Raw genomic sequence first — 21,832 nt, forward strand, 5'->3', positions numbered from 1 at the left:
GTGGGTAACATGAAAAGAAGAACACAACCACAATAGCACCCCCCCCAGGCTGTTTATACATGTGGCACGGACAAACTGGGGCACAGCAGACATGGTTTGTACAGTATAGTGCTGTTAGGCTTCTGGTCAACCAGGAGCTCTCCAGTTACTTCCTGACATTTAAGGAGACCTGGATTGAGCATAAGACACAAAGCGCATCAGTATAGATTGTTCTTGCCTTGCTTACTTCTTTCCCTGCAAGAACATATTACGGTGCTAAGATTGAAGAACATATTACTACTGTCCAGAGATTTAAAGAAATTTGAGGATCCAATTTTTATCAGTTTAACCATTATTTTAAGTTTATCAGAGAAAAGAGACCCAGCATATACATTTCTGATGCTACAAGAACTGCACAATCATTGCAGGAAAGGATTTTTTTTTTCAAGCTATGTTCAAGTCTTCAAATGCTGAGTTATCTTTTGGGTGACATAACATAATGTGTTCAGTTATCTTTTGGACTTATCGTAAGATAATGGGGAACCTTGGCTTGTTTAATATTAGTTACTTGAATATCACTAAATATGGTCAAAAGTTAAATAATTTTGCCCGTGATTTCAGACGTATCTGAGGCCTCCATCCATGAAGACACAGAGTGAGTGAATTGGGCCTTATATCCTTGAACAGAAGCACTGTAATTTGTGATTTTTATTTTGAAGAAAGAACAGGGCCCAGGTACTGGGTCCAGGTCTGAGGAAATGAATGCAGTAGAACATAAGGTGAGAGTAAGCAGAAAAAACCAAAGTTACAGCATTACATTTGACAGTGAGAAGACCATTAAAGTAATGCCTTCATGTAAGCTCTGAGATTTGCAGGAAAGTGACATGGACTGTAATCACATAGTCATTGGTAAAAACAAAATATTATAAGATTGAGCATTTTACCCTCATTATAGTCTCTAAAATCAACAGTTGCTTAAATTGTATTCAATCATACCTTCTTTAACTTTCATCCATGTGAACTGGGAGCCTAAACAGCTTTCATCTCAAGTAGTCATAACATTGATTTTATAAATTAAAAGAAACTACTAATTTGTATGTGAGAAGTATAATTAATACATTTAAAAAAACATTAAATGTTTTCTATTCTTTTATAAAAAGTTACTGAAATAAAAGTAGGAAAATAACAGAATATTCTTTAGTGCTATCTGCTAATAAGTGGAGAAGCTCTCATATACGCCTTTGTTAGTTTGGATAGAGAACTTGTCTACAGCCTGCGTCCATATACGTATTGTGGATGTTGATGCTATTGCTGAGCAACTAAGCATGAAAAGAACATTTAAAATCCCGCCTCCTGAAACTGGGCCTTTTATTTCAGATATCTAACAATAGAGATTTCTAATTGATTTAAACAGTACTGAGTTGACATGAAGACATACCACACTGAAACGGAAGGTATCATTGAACAGCAATAATGCAATCGTATGTGTGAACACAGGTTTGGAAGTGGGAGATTTGTTATCTGCAGTCTATGTTAAGATCTTGAGTGCTTACCAATAATATGAACAACATAGAAACATTATTATATTCTCAATGAATTTATATAAGGGTATGCTAACTACACTTATTTTTATATTTGATACCTCTAAGAAATATTTATTCCAAAGCCCAGTTACTTTTAAAGAAATAAGAGCTTTTAATAAAGTGCTTCCAGATCTGAAGATAAGTTTTAGAACTTGTTATGGTCTAAAAATTAAAACCACATATTCATTTCTTTCCTTTTCTCATAAGCTTGTAAAGAAAATGCACTTTGTGAAAAAAATTTAACACTATGCTGAGAATCTGACTCCAATCTATGAATTGCACACACTCATGCATTATTGCACCATACGGTATTGTAACAGGCACGTTTAGTTTAATACCAGTCTTCAAGAATTTGATATAATGAGGGTGAAATGAATCAGAAAATCTAAAGACAACCCTCATAGAAAGTGCTTTAAATTATTCCCAACTTATAAGCTGATTATCAAAGACCATATCCAAATCCTTCCAAAATGCAGTGTTTAGATGAGAAGGGAAATACAACCACAATGATTGCATTGGGAATTTGCCCCAGCTGAAAGAACCAAACATTTAGTATGACACAGTTTTGAAATGGATAGGTCTCTCTAAACTAGCAAAGGACCCTTTAAAAACAGAAAGATAAGCATAGTTTACTTGTGACTTGATAGAAAGAGGCATATACTGCAATGCATTGTTCGATTGTTAACATGACTAACATACCAATGGACAATAAATTAAAGAGTCACATAGAATTTCAATTTGAATCTTTGTCTTTTGACTTGGGAAGCAAATAAAACTCTTAATAACTCATGGATTTTTTTTCCTGCCACAATGCTAAAATTCAATATTTGGAATTAAATTTAATTACATACATGTATACTGAGCACATTTTGAATACTGTTTCATTAAATTTGCTTAGCAATTTCTTTTTTTTTTTTTTTTTTTTTTTTTTGTATTTTTCTGAAGCTGGAAACGGGGAAAGACAATCAGACAGACTCCGCATGCGCCCAACCGGGATCCACCCAGCACCAGGGGGCGATGCTCTGCCCCTCTGGGGCATCGCTCTGTTGCGACCAGAGCCACTCTAGCACCTCGGGAAGAGGCCAAGGAGCCATCCCCAGCGCCCAGGCCATCTTTGCTCCAATGGAGCCTCGGCTGCGGGAGGGGAAGAAAGAGACAGAGAGGAAGGAGAGGGGGAGGGGTGGAGAAGCAGATGGGCACTTCTCCTGTGTGCCCTGGCCGGGAATTGAACCCGGGACTTCTACACGCCAGGCCGACGCTCTACCACTGAGCCAACCGGCCAGGGCTTTGCTTACCAATTTCAAAAATGATTCCTAGAGACAGAGAAGCCAATATGGTATCAAGGTTACACTAAGAATTAGGTATGGAAAAAGAGTCTGATCAATTTGATTTCCTAGTGATTCAAAATATCCCATTAGCAGAGCCCCTTCCATTATCGTGTGATGTTATGGGCCTTGGTGATATTTTTTGTCTGATTATATTAGCTACAGTTATTGAAACACAGTATAAGACATAAAAGACTAAACATACTACAAATCATTTTCAAAATAATTAATAATTATTCAGTATTCTACTCCATTTAAGGAGGGCTAGATTCAAATGGATCATTCCATTAAGATACCATTGGCTAAAAGTGGGTGACAGTTCTTTTGCTAAGCAGAACAAATATAGCCACAGAGTTTCATAATTCCTCATCAGTTTTTGTGATCAGGTGGGAAAAGAACTCATTCTATGGAGATATCAAGTTCTGCTTTTCAAAACTTTGCTCTTAGTTGGTCATGGCTTAGCTGCTGGTGGCTCTGAGACCACAGATTAAGAGTTGGATTTTTTTTGTTGTTGTTGTTATTTTTCTTAAGTTGGAAACAGGGAGGCAGTCAGAACAGACTCCCATATGCGCCCAACTGGGATCCACCCGGCATGCCCACCAGGGCGCAATGCTCTGCCCATCTGGGGCATCGCTCTGCTGCAACCAGGGCCATTCCAGCGCTTGAGGCAGAGGCCATAGAGCCATTCTCAGCGCCCAGGCCAACTTTGCTCCAATGGAGCCTTGGCTGCAGGAGGGGAAGAGACAGACAGAGAGGAAGGAGAGGGGGAGGGGTGGAGAAGCAGATGGGTCCTTCTCCTGTGTGCCCTGGCTGGGAATCGAACCTGGGACTCCCGCACGCCAGGCTGACGCTCTATCACTGAGCCAACTGGCCAGGGCCAGGAGCTGGATTTGAAGTGTGGTTTCAGAGCCTTTTTGAAACTAGAATGAAGACAGAGTGACAAAGTAAATAATTTTAGGTTGTCCTCATTTTTATATTTAATAAATTGCAAAAAAAAATCCTTAACATAAATAAAATCAAAGCTCTGGGATGAGGGTATGGGAGGCTCACTGGCATTCATGCCTAGTGCCTTACAAAGAGGGTCACAACACTTCAGACACAACGGCTGTCCTTAAATCAGAGACTCAAGAGGAGCAGAAACATATTATGGTTAAGGGGTTTAAGCCATAAAACAAACACACATCAGCAGAGATCTGGAGCTCAGACGTGGACAATGGAGTAGTCAATTATTCTTCCGTTTTTAAGCCCATAAATGGTGCTCAGAAGTGTGTAAGCCACACGTTGGGCTTTCTTCAGCCGGGATGCTAATCAGATGATTTATCTGGAAGATTCTGTAGACAGGCTCAGAGACCCATTTATATTACAACTTTCCTATACTCTGACCCCCTATCAAGTCACAAGGATCAAACCATGCATGGAACACACAGGCCATGGGGACGTCTGAATTCTGGTCAAGGATATAAGGGTTAGAATTGATGAAATTGTAAGAGGATTGAGCAAACCTACTGGAAGCATGATCAACCCAAGGCCGCCACCACTGCTTTTTTTTGCCCTTGGCTTTCTGTTTGTCTGCTTCTCCTAAAATAAAATATGTCCAAATATTAATTCTTATGAAGTGAGAAAAACAAATTTTGAAAACTATGCTTTAACAACTCAATTGCCAAAATATAGATAAGTTGCAAAAGTACATCAGAGGTCAGGAAAAAGAACTCTACTGAATCCAAGAAGCTGACATGTTTCAGCAGATAAGTACTGTGTTCTTTTAACATTATGCCACGTTTTCACTTTCTTTTTAGTAACAGAGAAACAATATTAAAAAAGATGGGGTTATCTGTCAAAAACGTATTTCTCACTGACTTGTCTATTAAATTAACAGAAAGGAAGCATCATCCAAAATTTATAGAACAACTTAGTGGCAAATAATTTGTTAAAATGCATATATTCTCATAACCAGACATTTTTCTTATAATTATTTTAATGCATGGTTGAAGAAATATATATTTATTGGTGATTAATAGATACTGTCATGCATTATTTCTTTATTCCCTTTAAATAGAAAAGCATGCAAACATCTATAAGAAGACCTTTAAAACTTAATGGGATATAAAATATATTAGATATAATAAATATATATTTTATCTTATGTTTCATTGGAACAGACAATAATTAAATAATATTTTAATTACCATTATTAAGTACCACATAAATGCATACCTACTTAGCTTTTATATAAAGTTTATAGAAATCAAAGATTATAGTAGATTACATATCTGAAACATCTTCTCTGAAGGAACAAATTAAGTAAATGTATGCCTATTTCCTTTAGAAACATCTGTGAAACAGAAACTAGGTTATGTGTTGATAAAAGTTGTCTGGTTGAAGGGGAGACACTTGTAAAGTTATAGATTCATTAAATATGTACTTTATGAAACAAATAAAGGTATCCTGTTCACTGAGAAGGGAAAAATTAAGGTAAAAAGAATACATTGATAATATTGCCCAAATGAAAAGTTATATATTTTATGCCCTACCCAGTATCATGCTATTATTCAATGTCAAGGTACTTGAATAAGAGGAAAATATCTTGACATACTTTCATCATCTTCTTCAGAGGGTTTTTGGATGTCTTGGCCTTCCCCTGACTCCTGGGTCAAGCTCAGCATCCTCTCCTTACCCTTTTTGTATTTCTGTTGCCTGGCTTTGATGCGATCCATCCTGTAAGATGCAAGAGCAGCAGCAATGCAAGAGCACGGTGGCAGTTATCACACGGTCCTACGTTAGGGTTCACACTTTTATGTGTATAGCTAAAAGCGTGAACAAAGTGGCCAATATTTTGGATTTGTGAATGGTTTCTTATTAGGAACAGTATGTTCATTTTTTTTAATACACCCATGTTAATTTTCACTACACAGATGTTAGTGTTAATACTAGCAATAATAATGGTCTTAATACTGACCAGTAATAATTATGCTAAAGTGTGATATGCGATAGTTTCTGTCTACTTACACCTTGTACCACAGCCATTCTGAACACAGCTTATTATGAAATATAAGTCCTTTATTCTCCCAGGGTTTGCATTTTTATAATATCTGTCTACCCTACACAGTTGTGACTATCATATATATGAATGTGAGAACTGCTTTGTAAACAGCAAGTCACTCCCAAATGTTCTTTAGTATTTTGTTAGAACATATGCCTCTTCTTTATTTCAAATCCAATTTCTTATTGGTTGTCGGAAAATGTATTATTGTATCTTTAATTATTGATGCACTACCTTTATTTTGTCTGCTTATTCAGGAAGTCTCTTCAGAAACTCCAATATTGAACTCTATTTCCCAGATCTGTCCCCTGAAATGTTTCATTGCTTCATTTAATGTCTTAAAATTTTGGATATAGTGCTCAAGTCTTTAAACTGCTTTAAGATTTAAGCACTATTTCTGCTTTGTGCAACTTAAACAACACTTTCAGTTTGTCTTTGCAATGATCACTGCCTCCATTTTATTCTGCCCTTCTATTGGTTAAGCAAATGAACAAATTCAGTGAAGTAAATTGGAGTAACAGGCCTTGCTTATGGGAACACATTCTAAATGGGAGTCCAAATTTGTTTCTCTAGACTTGACTTGCATAGTTAGAAACCACACTAGCAACAGTTGCACTGTATTACACTCTATATCTCATATCTTTGATTGTAAAAATAACCATGCTATGGAATATTGTAATTTATACTAGCAAATATGAGGTCAGAATGGAATGAAGCAGTCTTAGCAAACTCAGAATTCTTCTTGTGGGCTAACAGACGTCTCCATTTTCTTGGGAAAAGTGGTTAGATTCTCCATTCGAGGCCATCAACTCTTAAACCTGGCCCCCAAACACAGGGAGGCTACCAATCCTCAGAAGTTCCATTGATTGCTGGAAATGTCACTCTAAGAGAATTCTTTACAAATGTGTTAAAAACAAAAAAAACAAATATCCCTTCCAAAGAATTCAGAATTCTCAAATCCCTAGGATGAAGTCAGTCCCTTACTGGGCTTCTCCAGAATGTTGTTGTGGAAAAAATCTTAATTGAATCTAGGGAAATATGGGTTTAGTACTGCTTTTAGTTAGTTGTGACTTTTAAGTTATATAATATGGTGTGTCATTATTTCTTCCTGAAAAGAGTCTATTATATTATCTCTAAAGATCCTTCCAGAGCCAGGAGTCTGCATTTGTTCCCTTCACCCACAGATCTAATGATCATTTATTCCAAGTGCCTGCCACTGAGCAAGATGCTATCTCATTCATTAACTTGTTTATTCTTTATAAAAACTTAGGTAGAATTGTGAGCCCTAAACGTAGGACAGAAAATTTAACCTCATAGAATATGAATGACCTGCTTAAGTTTCCAAAGTAAAGAGCCGAACAAAGACTTGACCTTGGCCTTCCCCAAGACGGCTCCCTTCCTACCACCTTGCAGCCATCTTCCTTTCTAACAGCTCCCATTTGCAGTCTATCAGGCACCAGAGTGAGTAAGCACCTAGGAAGTTGTGAAAGTTAACAGGAATACCATATTTTCTGCTCCATAAGATGAACTTCCCCCCCCCCAAACGTGAAGGGGAAAATGCCCGTCTTATGGAGTGAAAAATATGGTATTTTATTAAATATTTTAACACACCATTTGGTTCAGAATATTTTTCTTCTTAAAACCCTCAGTGTGTCTTATGGTCAGGTGCATTTTGTGGAGCGAAAAATATGGTAGCTTTTTTGGGAGGTTGAGTTCTCGAGAGCTGAGTGTGTCTGAGTGGGATCATAGAGACCCAGAGTAAAAGGCAAGGAGGAGAGTAAAGGAAAGCATCCTTACTGCCTCTTCAGCTGATCCATTGACTTCTTCTCTTCCTCAATTCTTGCTTTTACAGCCTTTACAATTGTGGCCTGGAAAAGCTCAGCCCCTCTAAAGGAAACATGGAGACATAGAACAAGTTAGCATTTCTATTGTCATTACTCACCTTCCCCTAAAATGATTACTTAGGACTAGAAAACACTTCTTGCTGGGCTGTTTGTTGACTGAAGTTTCCTGCCTGGGGGTAGGAGTCACATGCCCTTTCTAGAAGCCTCTTCCCTGTGGACAAACATTGTGCCACCTCTCCCAGGAAGGAGTAGCTGCTCACAACCCCGAGAGAGCAGCGAAAATAAAATGGTCTGCATTTTCTAAGACATTAAAAGCCACATGCCTCTTCAAACCTGTCCCACAGAATGTTGTAAGCGAAGTGTTACTCCCCTGACCTTATTCTAATTGCCGCACTAGGGAGTATTTGCAAGCAGTGAGACCAGGTTAGTTTTCTACTCAATAAACAGAAAAGGTTATGTAGCGAGCTAAGGACTCCTTAAGGGAATGTACAAAGTTGGAGTGCAAACACCATCAATGGGATTTTCAGTCTCTGGACTCTTTGATTCTCTTCTTTCTATCCTTCCCCTCCCTTCTGTTTTTTCTGATATTTCAAGCCAACTCATCAATCTCTCTTAACATCCTCAATTCTGTCCCATTGTCATAGGGCACAGTCGCTTGGTAAATTGCTAGTCTGTGGAATCCCAATGGTGGCTAGCCCTGTGCTTGGATGGGCAGTCATCCAGGTGCAAAGAACACATGCTGGGCAGACTGCACCACACTCTGGAAACCCTTCTGTTCCTGTCTAGTGGCTATTTCAAACTCTTCCTTTTCTCAAATCTTGAATTCTGTCAAGGGCTTTTTAATCCCACTAAATGACCTGGCTTCTTCCTTCCCAGGGAGAACATAAGTCATGAAGCAATTATTCGCTCAGCTTATTGTCACCTACCCTGTGGGTGCCCTTTTTTTTTTTTGCAGTGACAGAGAGGTGACATTCTCCTGCCTAAGGCCTGCCTGGTGCTCAGGTCCCTTCCCCACCCACTGCCGAGGGACTCTATACTGCTTTCCTTTCTTCCTTTCTGCATTTTCAACCTTTCCACTGCTATGAAACCTGCTTATAAGCATGCAAATATTGTCAAATCTTAGAAAAACACGTACCCTGTGTTTTTCTATGTACAGCCTTACAGCACTGCCCCCGCACAGGCCAATATCTGGCACTCACTGTCTCCAAGCCTTTACTTTCCACCTCGGCTCACTGGTGCTCAGCTCTGATTCTCACCTGTCAAGGTCACTGATTTCACAATTCAATTGGCCAGCGTCTCTGAGGTGGGTACAGCCGTCAAGGGATCATGTACCCAGCCATTGACACCCCCATCTGAATGGCTTTCCTTTTAATACCTAGTCATCTTCCCAGTCTTTCCCCCTAAACCTACAAGACCAGGGACAGAAACTGGAAGAAGAGTGGAGTCTAGGAGAAGTCTGCCCTACCTCGATGCCAGGATCTGTGAAGCTTTTATATCAGCCACAACATGCAGGAAGTAGTAACTCATAAAAACTCTCCTCTGCAGCAGGAGGAAGGCAAAACATATACTGTCCCAAATAATTCCTGCTTCACCACTGGGGAGTTTACATGAGGAGTCATCATCAGCTGCGGCAAAAAAATAGACAATGATTAAAATGAACATCCATTTGTTGTTATTTTATAAAACCTGGTGTGATCAGGCTTAGAAAATCACACAGGCAGGAAACCAATATTCTGACCCAACAACTCACTTGTGAGTTGATTTATCTACAAGGGAGGCGAGGCACATCATACCCAATATGAACATTGATTCATAAGACTGACCTCAAGCAAACTCATGGCAATGTAAGGAATAGGAGGGGCTCTTTGCCAAGGAGACCTCCTGAGTATGCCTCTCTTTTAGGGAGAAAGGGATCCCTTCCCTCAACCCCCAACAAAGGCCATAAAGAAATAATGTCAGCATGTCTCAATGCTCTGGGACAAGAAAAAACACCCTTTCTGGGAGTGGGTTCTACCCAGAGGTAGGCAGCACAGTGGGGTCTCTTAGAAAAAGAGGTCTTGACAACACATCTGATCCTAAGTCAAAACAAATTCCCAGTGACTCTTCATCCTTGGCAAAGTGTAGCCTGGACTGGCAGACACAGTGTGAGAGCATCAGGATGAAGTTGCCCCCATTCTGGGTATCATGGAGGACCATGTGTGATGTTTCCCTGGGTTCTGGTACTAGAGGCAGAGAGACGGAAATGGGACTTCTGCCTCTGGCTTAGCGGTGTCTAACTCCAGAAATTCTGCAGTCCTCCCCACTTGTTTCCTTAATTTGAGGTTCTATGAGCTACGTAAGGAGAGGAGAGCCTGGAAGTCAGAATTATGTTGATGACTCAAGATTCTAACTGTAACAGCCACAGGTTTAAGTGGGCTTCTGTAACCCCCCCTTTTTTTTGTATTTTTCTGAAGCTGGAAATGGGGAGAGACAGTCAGACTCCCGCATGCGCCCGACCGGGATCCACCTGGCACGCCCACCAGGGGTGACACTCTGCCCACCAGGGGGCGATGCTCTGCCCCATCTGGGGCGTTGCTCTGCCGCGACCAGAGCCACTCTAGCGCCTGGGGCAGCAGCCAAGGAGCCATCCCCAGCGCCCGGGCCATCTTTGCTCCAATGGAGCCTTGGCTGCGGGAGGGGAAGAGAGAGACAGAGAGGAAGGAGGGGGTGGGGGTGGAGAAGCAAATGGGCGCTTCTCCTATGTGCCCTGGCCGGAAATCGAACCCGGGTCCCCTGCACGCCAGGCCGACGCTCTACCGCTGAGCCAACCAGCCAGGGCCAACCCCTTTTTTTTTATTTATTCATTTTAGAGAGGAGAGAGAGAGAGGGAGGGAGGGAGAGAGAGAGAGAGAGAGAGAGAGAGAGAGAAGAGAGAGAAACGGGGGGGGGGGAGGAGCTGGAAGCATCAACTCCCATATGTGCCTTGACCAGGCAAGCCCAGGGTTTCGAACCGGCGACCTCAGCATTTCCAGGTTGATGCTTTATCCACTGCGCCACCACAGGTCAGGCCCGTAACCCTTCTTAATCATAACTCAGAAAAATTTAGGGAGTTACCACAGGCCACACCCAGCCCCAGACCTGCAGGATTTGACATGTTTGGAGATAAGGATCCAAGATGTCTAGAACAGGAGCACTTCCCGTCGTAGACAACAGATTCACAAAGCAGCGCAATCCCATAGCCTCCACGTAGAGATCAAATTGAACTCCACTTTTATCTCTTTTCTTTACATGTTTTGGCTCAACTTTTAAATTAGAACAATACAGCTGTCCTTTCTTCTTTGTTCTTCCACTCCCAAATATGCTTTTTATACTTACGCATTTTATAGCCCTTGACTGTGCAGGCCAGGCTGAAAGCTTGGATCAACCAGCAACTATTTTTAACCAATTTTTCAATGTATCCACATGCTCCAATCTGAAAAGCAAATGGGAAAAGCAAATTCTGAAACTCTGCACTCAGAAATGAAGCTTGATGTCTTTTGATCCCACATATGCAAGAATTCACAAAATCTCAGTGCCAGTGATAGTGGGAAGTACTGATAATACCTAAATTAAAGCCACCACAGGGGCAGTGCAATTGATGCTTCAGAAGCACCATCATTTCCTAAGGAAAATTGAACCCATTAAGTAAAAGGAGAGTTTAGTGTGATGTTTCTTCACTTGGAAGCACCTCTCTTTTCAAAGAGCAAATCTTGAATCATCATAGAGAGAAGCTGAACTCTGTGATAGCAGATGGGTCAGCCTGAACCCAAGGACTTTGATTTTGGTACAGTAATTTCCTGGCAAATCAGACATATTAAACCCATGCTATTTTCCAGGACATCATCACAAATATAAGCTGCATGATACATAATTCTCAGAATAGGAGCAGAGTATGTGTTTTGAGGATTTTTGCTCAATTCTCTGTAAAGCAATAATTTTGTTAATTTGCATGTAGTTGTCTCATATCAATGCTTTATTTTCATACATTAAATTCCATCTTGAGAGAAGAAAATTTTAAATAAAAATTAACCATTGGAAGCCAACACATAAAAGCAATGGCTGAATGATGTATATTTCCCGAGAACATGTGAGATTGAAAAATATAATTAGGATTTGCTCCCAAATCAGCAGTTACTCAGCATTAGTACCCAACCAAACATGCTTTCTGAATTCATGTTTCAGTCCTATACAGCCATGCTTTTGCCCAGGTTCCCTATGTTTGAAATATTCTCTCCATTTTGTCCCCTTGGAAGATACCTTCAATCTCTGATAGGCCCAAATGGCATCACCTCCAAGAAGCCTGTTTCCAACTTATCTAAGTAATATATTAGGTACCCTTTTTTTTGTCTTGTTTTCCTGAACTGTTGTAATAATTAGTATCAAAACATATATTATGCTTATAAGTAGGTTCAGCTTCCCTTTTACAATATGAGTTCCTTCAGCATAAAAATTGAATACTATTTATTTTTAGCTCCTCAAGATATAAAACAATCCCTAGCAAAAAACAGTGCAATATAGGTTCACAGAATAAATGAATGAACGGAGTTTGTAGCTACACTCCGTTCTAAAAATGGCGGCAGGGGTCAGCTTCTAGTAATGGATCCTCATCATCAGACGGGCTTCAGGATGAAATGGTATTCTTTTGTCTTGTCTCATACCCTCTCCTATAGCTCCCAATAGTACCCCAAATGTACACAAATACTGGTGGTAAAAGTGGTAAATAAAAGTCACTTTTCGTATCAACTACAAAATTAATATTTCAGTGGACTATAGACAAAATAAATTATTAAAATACATACTCATGTTTACACTGATTTCCTTTCCAAGACTTCTAAATGCAGCAATGAAAGTGCTGCTCCTCCTGTCCCTCTCAAAAAAAAAAATCAAATGTTTTCAAAATTAAATTGCCTGACTGGTGAGCTCATCTTTAAGTAATTAGGAGGGAAGAAGCAGGAAGTAATTATATACTGTTCTTTTAATGCATTATTAGGTATAGCCTAGGCGTAGCAGGATTAACTTTAAGTTAGGGCTGACTAGAGATGTATTAACTCCTTCAGTTCATGAAAGATTTTTGTTCAATATCCTGAAATAACAAATAACAAATAACTGGTATCCAAGAGTTTTTGTGACTCTGGGATTAGAAGGGGGCAGTCTGATTATTTACCAGATCAGAGGAAAAAACTGTGCAATGTAACATGGAACTTTAAGAGCAGAACAGTTGAACTCTGTGGAAGAAAAAGATGGGTTTTGTTTCAACTCTACGTTGTCTTAGCTGGACCCTGACCAGAATGCCTGTGCTCAGGGCAGCCATGAAGCTGTGACTGCCTCTGTGATTAGCCACATTTTATGTGTACATAAGACATTCATGCTTTCTATTTTCTCCATTGATTTGAGGGGAGTGGAGGGAGTGAGGGAGAGAGAAAGAGAAGCATTAATTCATTGTTTCATTTAGTTGTTCTATTTAGTTGTGCACTCATTGATTGCATCTCATATATGCTCAGATAGGGGTGGGGGAAATCGAACCCATGAACTCTGGCATGCCAGGGTAAGCTTTATCCACTGAGCCACTTGGCCAGGGCCCATTCATGCTTTCAATACCCTATTTCATCTCATTCCCTACCCCACACAGCATTATAGAGAACTATGCTCATTTTATTTAATACTTCTATAACTCTTTCTTTTAGTCAACATGATATGACTTTAAAGAACTTTCATAGTATAGTAAGAATGATGATAAATTATTCCTCAGAAGAGATGAGAGTTTAATAAAATATGTTTTAGAATTTATTCCTATGAATGTATATCCTCTCATCATGTGACCTTGAGATGGTGGGAATAAGCAAAAAGTATTCTGCTTAATATTGCAAAATTAATAAATGGTTTTTGAATTCTGAATTTGCAGCATCTCATTTGGGGCTATTAAGAGAGCAGTGTGATGGACAATGGGTTTTTAATAACTGCTGAACAGACTGTTTACTGTTATACTGCAACCACAAATGTGTTACACGATGGGAGCCACTTACTGACAGTATGTTTTTCATTGTAATCACAAAAACGTTGTATGCAATCAGCCAGTCCCAATAACGCAGGATGCTCTTGATAGGTTTCAATAGCAAATCACCCCCAAAGAGTAGGAAATAGAAGCAGGCCACCAAGTAACCCATGCAAAAGATGCTGATTCTTGTTGTCCCGGTGATGAAGATGATTGTGAGGACAAACCAGAAGAGGTAGCTGAAGATGATCACTTTGGACATGTCTAAGTATGATCTGGAAAACAAAACAAAACCATCGAAGGACAACAACAAAAACAAAAAATTAAATTGAGAGATTCTGCTTTATGGGAAAAGCAGAATCCTTTAACATAGGAGCACTTACTATAAATTTGACTCCACTTAACAAGGCATACTGTGAACTCTTCACTTTTCATTTGGCACTACCTGATCTATAACAAATCTTCATTGAAATAGTATTGGATGAATAGGTAAGTTAGATAAGTTGTAAAAAACTATGTGCATGTTTATCATATCTGATTTGGGCCACATTTCCACAAAACAGCAACATTTTATGTCTACTACTACTTGAGTACACAAAAGTCCTCTCTTTCTATAGGAGGCATGAGTAAAGAATATTCTAAAATACAGATGCCTCCTGGAGCAAGAGAACAGTTAAGAATTTTTTTTTCAAAGCTAAAGGAATTCATCACCACCAAACCAGTAATACAAGAAATATTAAAGGAGTTTCTTTAAGGAAAAAAAAGGGGTGGGGGGGAGGAACATAAAATGGAAATACCTATAACATACCTATATACCTATCAATAATCACTTTAAACATAAATCAATTAAATGCTCCAGTCAAAAGACATAGAGCAGTTGAATAAATAGAGCAAGACTCATCCACATGTTGTCTTTAAGAGACTCACTCAGATTAAAAGACATACACAGACTGAAAGTGAAGGAATAAAAGATATTCCATAAAAATGGAAGGTAAAAGAAGCTATAAAACAAAGACTATAATAAGAGACAAGAAAGGACATCAATAGTGATAAATAAATCAATCCAACAAGAGGATATACACCTTGTATACATTTAGGCACCTAACACAGGAGCATCAAAATAAGTAAAGCAAATATTGATGAACACCAAGGGAGAGATCAGCAGTAATACAGTTATAGTAGGGGACTTTAATACCTCATTGACAGACTCTCCAGATTAAAAATTAAAAAAAAAATAGTTGCCTTAAATGATACACTAGATCAACTGGATTTAATTGATATTTTCCAAACATTTTACCTTAAAACAGCATAACATACATTATTTTCTTTTTTTTTTTATTCATTTTTTTTAGAGGAGAGGGAGAGACAGAGAGGAGAGACAGAGAGAGAGAAGTGGGGGAGGAGCAGGAAGCATCAACTCCCATATGTGCCTTGACCAGGCAAGCCCAGGGTTTCGAACCGGCGACCTCAGCATTTCCAGGTCGACGCTTTATCCACTGCGCCACCACAGGTCAGGCTAACATACATTATTTTCAAGTGCATATGGAACATTATCCAGAATTGAATAGATGTTAGGCCACAAAACAAATCTCAGAAGGTTTAAAAAAATTAAAATCATATCAAGCATTTTCTCCATCTACAATGACATGAAAGTAAAAATCAGTTGTAAGAAGAAAACTGAAAAACACTCAAGCACATGAAGGATAAATTAATGCTACTAAACAATGTATAGGTTAATAATGAGACCAAGAAAGAAATCAAAAGATACCTTGAGACAAATAAAAATGAAAACACAATGACCTAACATCTATGAGACACAGCAAAAGCAATCCTAAGAGATAAATTCATAGCATATAGGTTTACCTAAAGAAACAAGAAAGATCTTAAAAAATAATCTAATCTTATACTGAAAGGAACTAGAAAAAGAACAACAAAGTCCAATGAGAGTAGAAGAAAGGAAATAATTAAGATCAAATTGGAAATAAACAAAATAGAAAAGTAGATCTGAAAAGAACAATACAAAAGGTCAATGAAACCAAGAACTGGTTGTTTGAAAAGATAAACAAAATTTATGAACCCTTAGCCAGAGTCATAAAGAGAGAGAGAGAGAGAGAGAGAGAGAGAACCCAAATAAATAAAATCAGAAAGAGAAGTGACAACAGATACCATAGAAAGACAAAAGATTATAAGAAAAACACTTTGAACAACTATATGCCAACAAATTGGACAACCTGGAAGAAATGGATAAATTTCTAGAAGCATATAAACTTCCAAGACTGAATCAAGAAAAAACAGAAAACATGAACAGACCAATTACTACTATCAACAAAATTGAATCAGTAATAAAAAAACAAACAAACAAAAGACCTGAACTGGATGGCTTCTATAGGTCAATTTTATCAAACATTCAAAGAAGAATTATCATCTACCCTTCTCAAATTATGCCAAAATATTCAAAAGAAAGGAAGGCTCCCAAGCACAATGCCAGCATTACTTTGATTTCAAAACCAGACAAAGGAAAATAGTTATAAGCCAATATCACTGATAAAGGTAATGCAAAAATCCTCAACAAAATATTATCAAACGGAATTCAGCAATACACTAAAAATATCATACACCATGATCAAGTAGGATTTATTCCTGGGATGCAAGGTTGGTTCAATATTCACAAATCAATTATGGTGATACACCACATAAACAAAATCATATCAACAGGTACAGAAGAAGCTTTTGACAAAATCCAGCATCCATTTATGATAAAGTAGGAATAGAGGGAACATATCACAATGAGATAAAAGCCATATATTACAAACCCACAAATAACATCATACTGAATGGGAAAAATCTAAAAATGTTTTCTTTATAATTAGAAACAAGACAAAGTTATCTACTTTTACAGTTTTATTCAACATAGTATTGGATGTCCAGCCACAGCAATCAGAAAAGAAAAAGAAATATAAGGCATCAACATTGGAAAGGAAGAAGTAAAACTCACTATTCACAAATGATATGACACAATACATAACCCTAAAAATTCCACCAAGAAACTATTAAATAAATAAATTCAGTAAAGTAACAGGATACAAAATTGATATTCAGAAATCATTTGTATTTTTTATACCAATAATAAACTATCAGAAAAATAAACTTAAAAAAATGAACTATTTAAATACCTAAAAATAAATTTAACCTGAGAGGTAAAAGACCTGTACTAGAAAAATTATAAGGCATTGAAGAATATACAAATAAATGAAAACATATATATGTTTCTCATAGATAAAAAAAATTAACATCATTAAAATGTCCATACTACTCTAAGCTATCTATATATTCAATGCAACCCCTATCATAATATCAATGGCATTTTTCACAGAACTAGAACAAATAATCCAAAAATCTATATGAAATCACAAAAGACTCTAAATAACGACAACAATCATGAGAAAGAAGAACAAAGTTGAAGGTATCATGCTCCCTAATATCAAACTATAGTATAAAACTATAGTAATCAAACAGCATGGTACTGGCATTAAAATGGACACATATGTCAATGGAACAGAATAGACAGCCCAGCAATAAATCCACGCTTATATGGTTAAGTAATCTATGACAAAGAGTCAAAAACATACAATGAGGAAAAGACAGTCTATCCGATAAATGGTGTTGGAAAAATTGGACAGATACATGCAAAAAATAAAACCATACAGACTTCTTATACCATATCCAAGAATAAACTCAAAATAAATTAAATACTTAAATATAAGACCAAAAACTATAAAATACTAAAGAAATACATAGGCAGTAAACTCTGACATTGCTCCTAGTAACATTTTTTCTGACATACTTCCTCAGGCAAGGAAAATAAAAGAAAAAGAAGCAAATGGGAAGCAAATGGGATTACATCAAAGTAAAACGTTTATGCATGACAAAGGAAACCATCAACAGAACGTAAAGACATTCTACTGAATGGGTATAGATACTCACCAATGACACATCTGTGTTTAATATCCAAACTTTGTAAAGAACTCATACAACTCAACACCAAAAAAAGCAAATAATCCCATTAAAAAATTGGCAGGAGACCTGAATTGACACTTCTCCAAAGAGGACATACAGATGGCCAACAGACATATGAAAAGATGTTTAATGTTACTAATCATCAGAAAAATGTAAAATAAAACTGTAATGAGGTATCACTTCACACCTGTTAGAATGGCTATCATCAATAAATCAACAAACAAGTGTTGGTGAGGATGTGGAGAAAAGGGAACATTGGTGCACTGCTGATGGGATTACAAACTGGTGCAACCACTGTGGAAAACAGTGTGGAGTGTCCTCAAAAAATCAAAAATAGAATTACCTTATGACCCAACAATTTTTCTTTTGGTTATATAGCCAAAGAAATCTAAGACACTAATTTGAAAAGACAAGATGCATCCCTATGCTCATTGCAGTAATTTCTAATAGACAAAATGTGGAAATAACCCAAGTGCCCATCAGTAGATGATTAGATAAAGAAGACGTGGCACATGTAAAGAATGGAATATTAGTTATAAAAAAAAAATAAAATCTTACCATTTGGAGTAGAGGGTTTCATGCTAAGTGAAATAAGTCAGATACAGAAAGACAAATACCATATAATTTTAGTATATGTGGTTCCTAAAAGAACAAAATCAATAAACAAAACAGAAAGAGACCCATCCAGTGAGCAAACTGTGGGTTGCCAGATGGGAGGGAGTTGAGGGTGATGGGTGAGAAAAGTGAAGGCAGTAAGAAACCACAAAATAGTCACACAGATGTAAAGGACAACATAGGGAATACAGTCAATAATATTGTACTAACCGTGTATATTGCCAGGTGGGTAGTAGAGTGATCAGGGAGATCAATTTGTAAATTAAATAATTGTCTAACCACCAGGTTATACACCTGAAACTAATACAAATTATAAAATTAAAATAAAAAAATTATTTTTTGATGACTGAGGAATGAAGAGATTAAACAATTCCATGTTAGATGTAAAGGGTTTACTAGAGATAAAAGGCTCTCCCTGGAGTTAAGACAGCCACATGTCTGACAAAGCAGGTACAGCCACGTGGTGCTCGTATGCTCTGTCCAACACTCTTGTCTTTGCCCATCTCTGGGTAGATTCTAGCTCAGGGGTCGCCAAACTTTTTACACAGGGGGCCAGTTCACTGTCCCTCAGACCGTTGGAGGGCCGGACTATAAAAAAAAACTATGAACAAATCCCTATGCACACTGCACATATCTTATTTTAAAGTAAAACAAACAAACAACAACAAAAAAAACGGGAACAAATACAATATTTAAAATAAAGAACAAGTAAATTTAAAACAACAAACTGACCAGTATTTCAATGGGAACTATGCTCCTCTCACTGACCATCAATGAAAGAGGTGCCCCTTCCAGAAGTGCGGCGGGGGCCGGATAAATAGCCTCAGGGGGCCACATGTGGCCCGCTGGCTGTAGTTTGGGGACTCCTGCTCTAGATTCTTTTTTAGGGGGCCGTTCCTCCGCTACACCTTCCCGAGGGAAGTGAGGCAGACTCAGGGCTCAGTCGCCTTGCTGAGAGTTTCCCTAGCGCAGTTTCCGACACTGACAGATGTCACGCCTGGACCTGCATAATTAGAGTTGTTTGTTTTAGAGGTTTTGCTTTTATTGCTTCTCTTCCCAGGTTTGAAGAGAAACACAGAGGAGCCAAGAGGGGTCAGTTCTTTGATTAAAGAGTTGCTATTTTTTACGGGTTAATAAGTAACCTCTGGATGAAATATGCAGTGCATTTGACATACTTGTTAGACAATAAACTGTGCTTTAAAGGTACAATGTCAGCTAAGTGAACTTTGGAATTTTACTTTTTTTAGAGTACCATCCTCAACACTTAAATGTTTTCGTATTTTTTTCCTAAAGTATATTACACTGTTTCTTGATTTCACCCCCAAGGAAAGTTGACAAAATGTCATTTTTTCTGTTTCCCAGGATCATCGCAGGTAGAGCTAATGATTCAGTCCATTCTTAACATCGGAATGCAGACAGGGTCTTCTGACGTGTGTGTGTGTGTGTGTGTGTGTGTGTGTGTGTGTGTGTGTGTCACACCCATTTGTCAGACTTGCACACTGAGAGTGAAGTTGAGTCTGAAAGGCTTTACAGGATGAAGAAGCTGTGGGGGGCAGATGGGAATGCTCTCCACAGGGGGGTGTCAGGTGACAGAAACTCAGAGGACTTGGGAACCCAGAGACTGCAGAGGGAATTCACAGTGAGAAGTTTATTTGGTTTATACACAAACTCTGTGGAAGGGATGATCAGGCTGCCAAGATCAGCTGTCACAGACAGAGGAGGGCAGAAAACGTGCTACAGAGGGAGCCACGCCCAGTCACGGAGGAGACAGGGCTCCAGGAGGGCGCTAGCACGGGGCAGCGGTGACCAGCTGTCCTCCGTGCCTACTGGATATGGGTGATGAGGCGGAGACAAGGAGGATGAGGATGAAGGACAGAGGATAAGGAGGAAGGACCAGGGGTGAGGAGGAGGGATCCCTGCTAGAGAGCCAGAAAGCAGTATAAGAGTACATGTCAGTTTGTGTATAAATAAAAAAAAAACACCAAATAAATGAGGCATAAAAAAGTGTGGTTAATGGTGACAGAGCAGAAATTGACCTCCAATTCAGAGGCTCAGCTTCCTGACTACTGAGTCACCCTGTCCCATGTTTATTAGTTTCATGTGTACAATAACCTGCCCACGTCCCAAGACTGGCAGAGAGAGTGGAAGTAGAGATACACGACCCTAAGGGAAAGGCAGCACCAAAGCGCTTTGAGACCGCTGCCCTTACCTGCAGTGAATAAAATCCGGCACGGGGTTATGCTGGCTGAAAGAGGCGGCGTCCAGGTTCATGCAGATCTCAACATTGTCCCCGGCCATGATGCGCACTGCCGCTTTGTTTTCGTCCTCAAAGATCTGCCGTTGTAAAGAGGCACACAGAAGGAGCATGAAGTCATCTGGCAAGACAGAGGGGAGACAATGACACCTGGGTTCGCACACGGAGAAACAGTCCCCGCACGGTGTGAGCTGCCCCTTGACTCCTAAGGGAGCTGTGTCCCAAAAATTCCTCCTGGAGTCCAAGGTTGGGGCTCTGTGCCACATTCCCTCCCCTGGGTGTTGCGAGAAGGACTACAGACATTCCAGGGACTCAAAGTGGGACAGTCCCGGACCGTCTGCACATGGGTGAGTGAACAGTGCCAAGTGCTAACTGTTGGCCTTCAAGGCTCTCCTATGCATTCGTCTTTCTCCAAGGTTTTGAGGAGACCATCTGAGCCCCTTCCCCATCTTTAGCTTCTTACATTGGTAGAAGCAGACAATGCTGATTTTTCCTATCCTCTCCACGCCCCTTTTGTATTTGTAATCAAAGACTCTTCCCAGTGCACACACTGTAGCGAAGGAGAGGTGACAGCAGATGACAATTACAGGCCAATCTGCAAGAGTGGAGAAGTCTGACTAGCTGTTCTTGTGTCCAACAGCCCAGAGCAGGCCCTCACTCCAGCTGGGCTGGCAGCCTCCAGCCCAGGTTTCTTTGCTGTTCTTTAAATTAAATCTGAATTTGTTTAGGCAGTGAAGTCGCTCTTTGGTTTTCCATAGCACCCAGCACCCTCTATTGTCTTAGGTGGGGCACCGTAACTTTGACCTTCAGTTTATCAGTCTGCCCTTGGAAGGGCTGGGAGCTGAGGCCCAGCTCAGGAGCATGGGCAATTTGAGTAGCATCTTCCTGGCAGTCTTACCTCCAGATTTGGTCAGCCTGTGGTGGCAGCCAGAAAACAGCCACTTCACACAACCTAAGACCTCCCTCTCCAGTCTACCTTCTGGAAGGTGGGTGTGAAGGGGTGTCAGGTGGGCATGTGTGTGTTGGGAGACAAAATTATGAAAGCAATTATGGCCCATCAATGTTTATTAATTTTGCAAGTATAATAGGGCAAGTAGAAGCCATTAAGGACCTGTGATATTAATGCATTGAAACAAGCCTTTTTGCATGATTATAAAGTGCAGTG

At 39.2% G+C, this 21,832-nt stretch overlaps 1 protein-coding gene across 2 annotated transcripts in view; it reads right to left on the reverse strand.

Moving 5' to 3' along the window:
• Positions 1-21,832, reverse strand: part of PIEZO2 (piezo type mechanosensitive ion channel component 2) — a 490,804-nt gene that overhangs the window by 72,030 nt on the left and 396,942 nt on the right. For both annotated transcript variants that reach the window (XM_066247149.1, XM_066247150.1), the window contains exons 25-31: positions 20,623-20,788; positions 13,813-14,056; positions 11,126-11,222; positions 9,237-9,396; positions 7,725-7,814; positions 5,481-5,602; positions 4,394-4,465 (exon numbers count right to left, since the gene is read on the reverse strand). In XM_066247149.1, coding sequence (XP_066103246.1) covers positions 4,394-4,465; positions 5,481-5,602; positions 7,725-7,814; positions 9,237-9,396; positions 11,126-11,222; positions 13,813-14,056; positions 20,623-20,788 — 951 coding nt within the window. The remainder of the gene's footprint in view (positions 1-4,393; positions 4,466-5,480; positions 5,603-7,724; positions 7,815-9,236; positions 9,397-11,125; positions 11,223-13,812; positions 14,057-20,622; positions 20,789-21,832) is intronic.

This window comes from Saccopteryx bilineata, chromosome 11 (genome assembly GCF_036850765.1).
Source record: "Saccopteryx bilineata isolate mSacBil1 chromosome 11, mSacBil1_pri_phased_curated, whole genome shotgun sequence".
Taxonomy (NCBI): Eukaryota; Metazoa; Chordata; class Mammalia; order Chiroptera; family Emballonuridae; genus Saccopteryx; species Saccopteryx bilineata.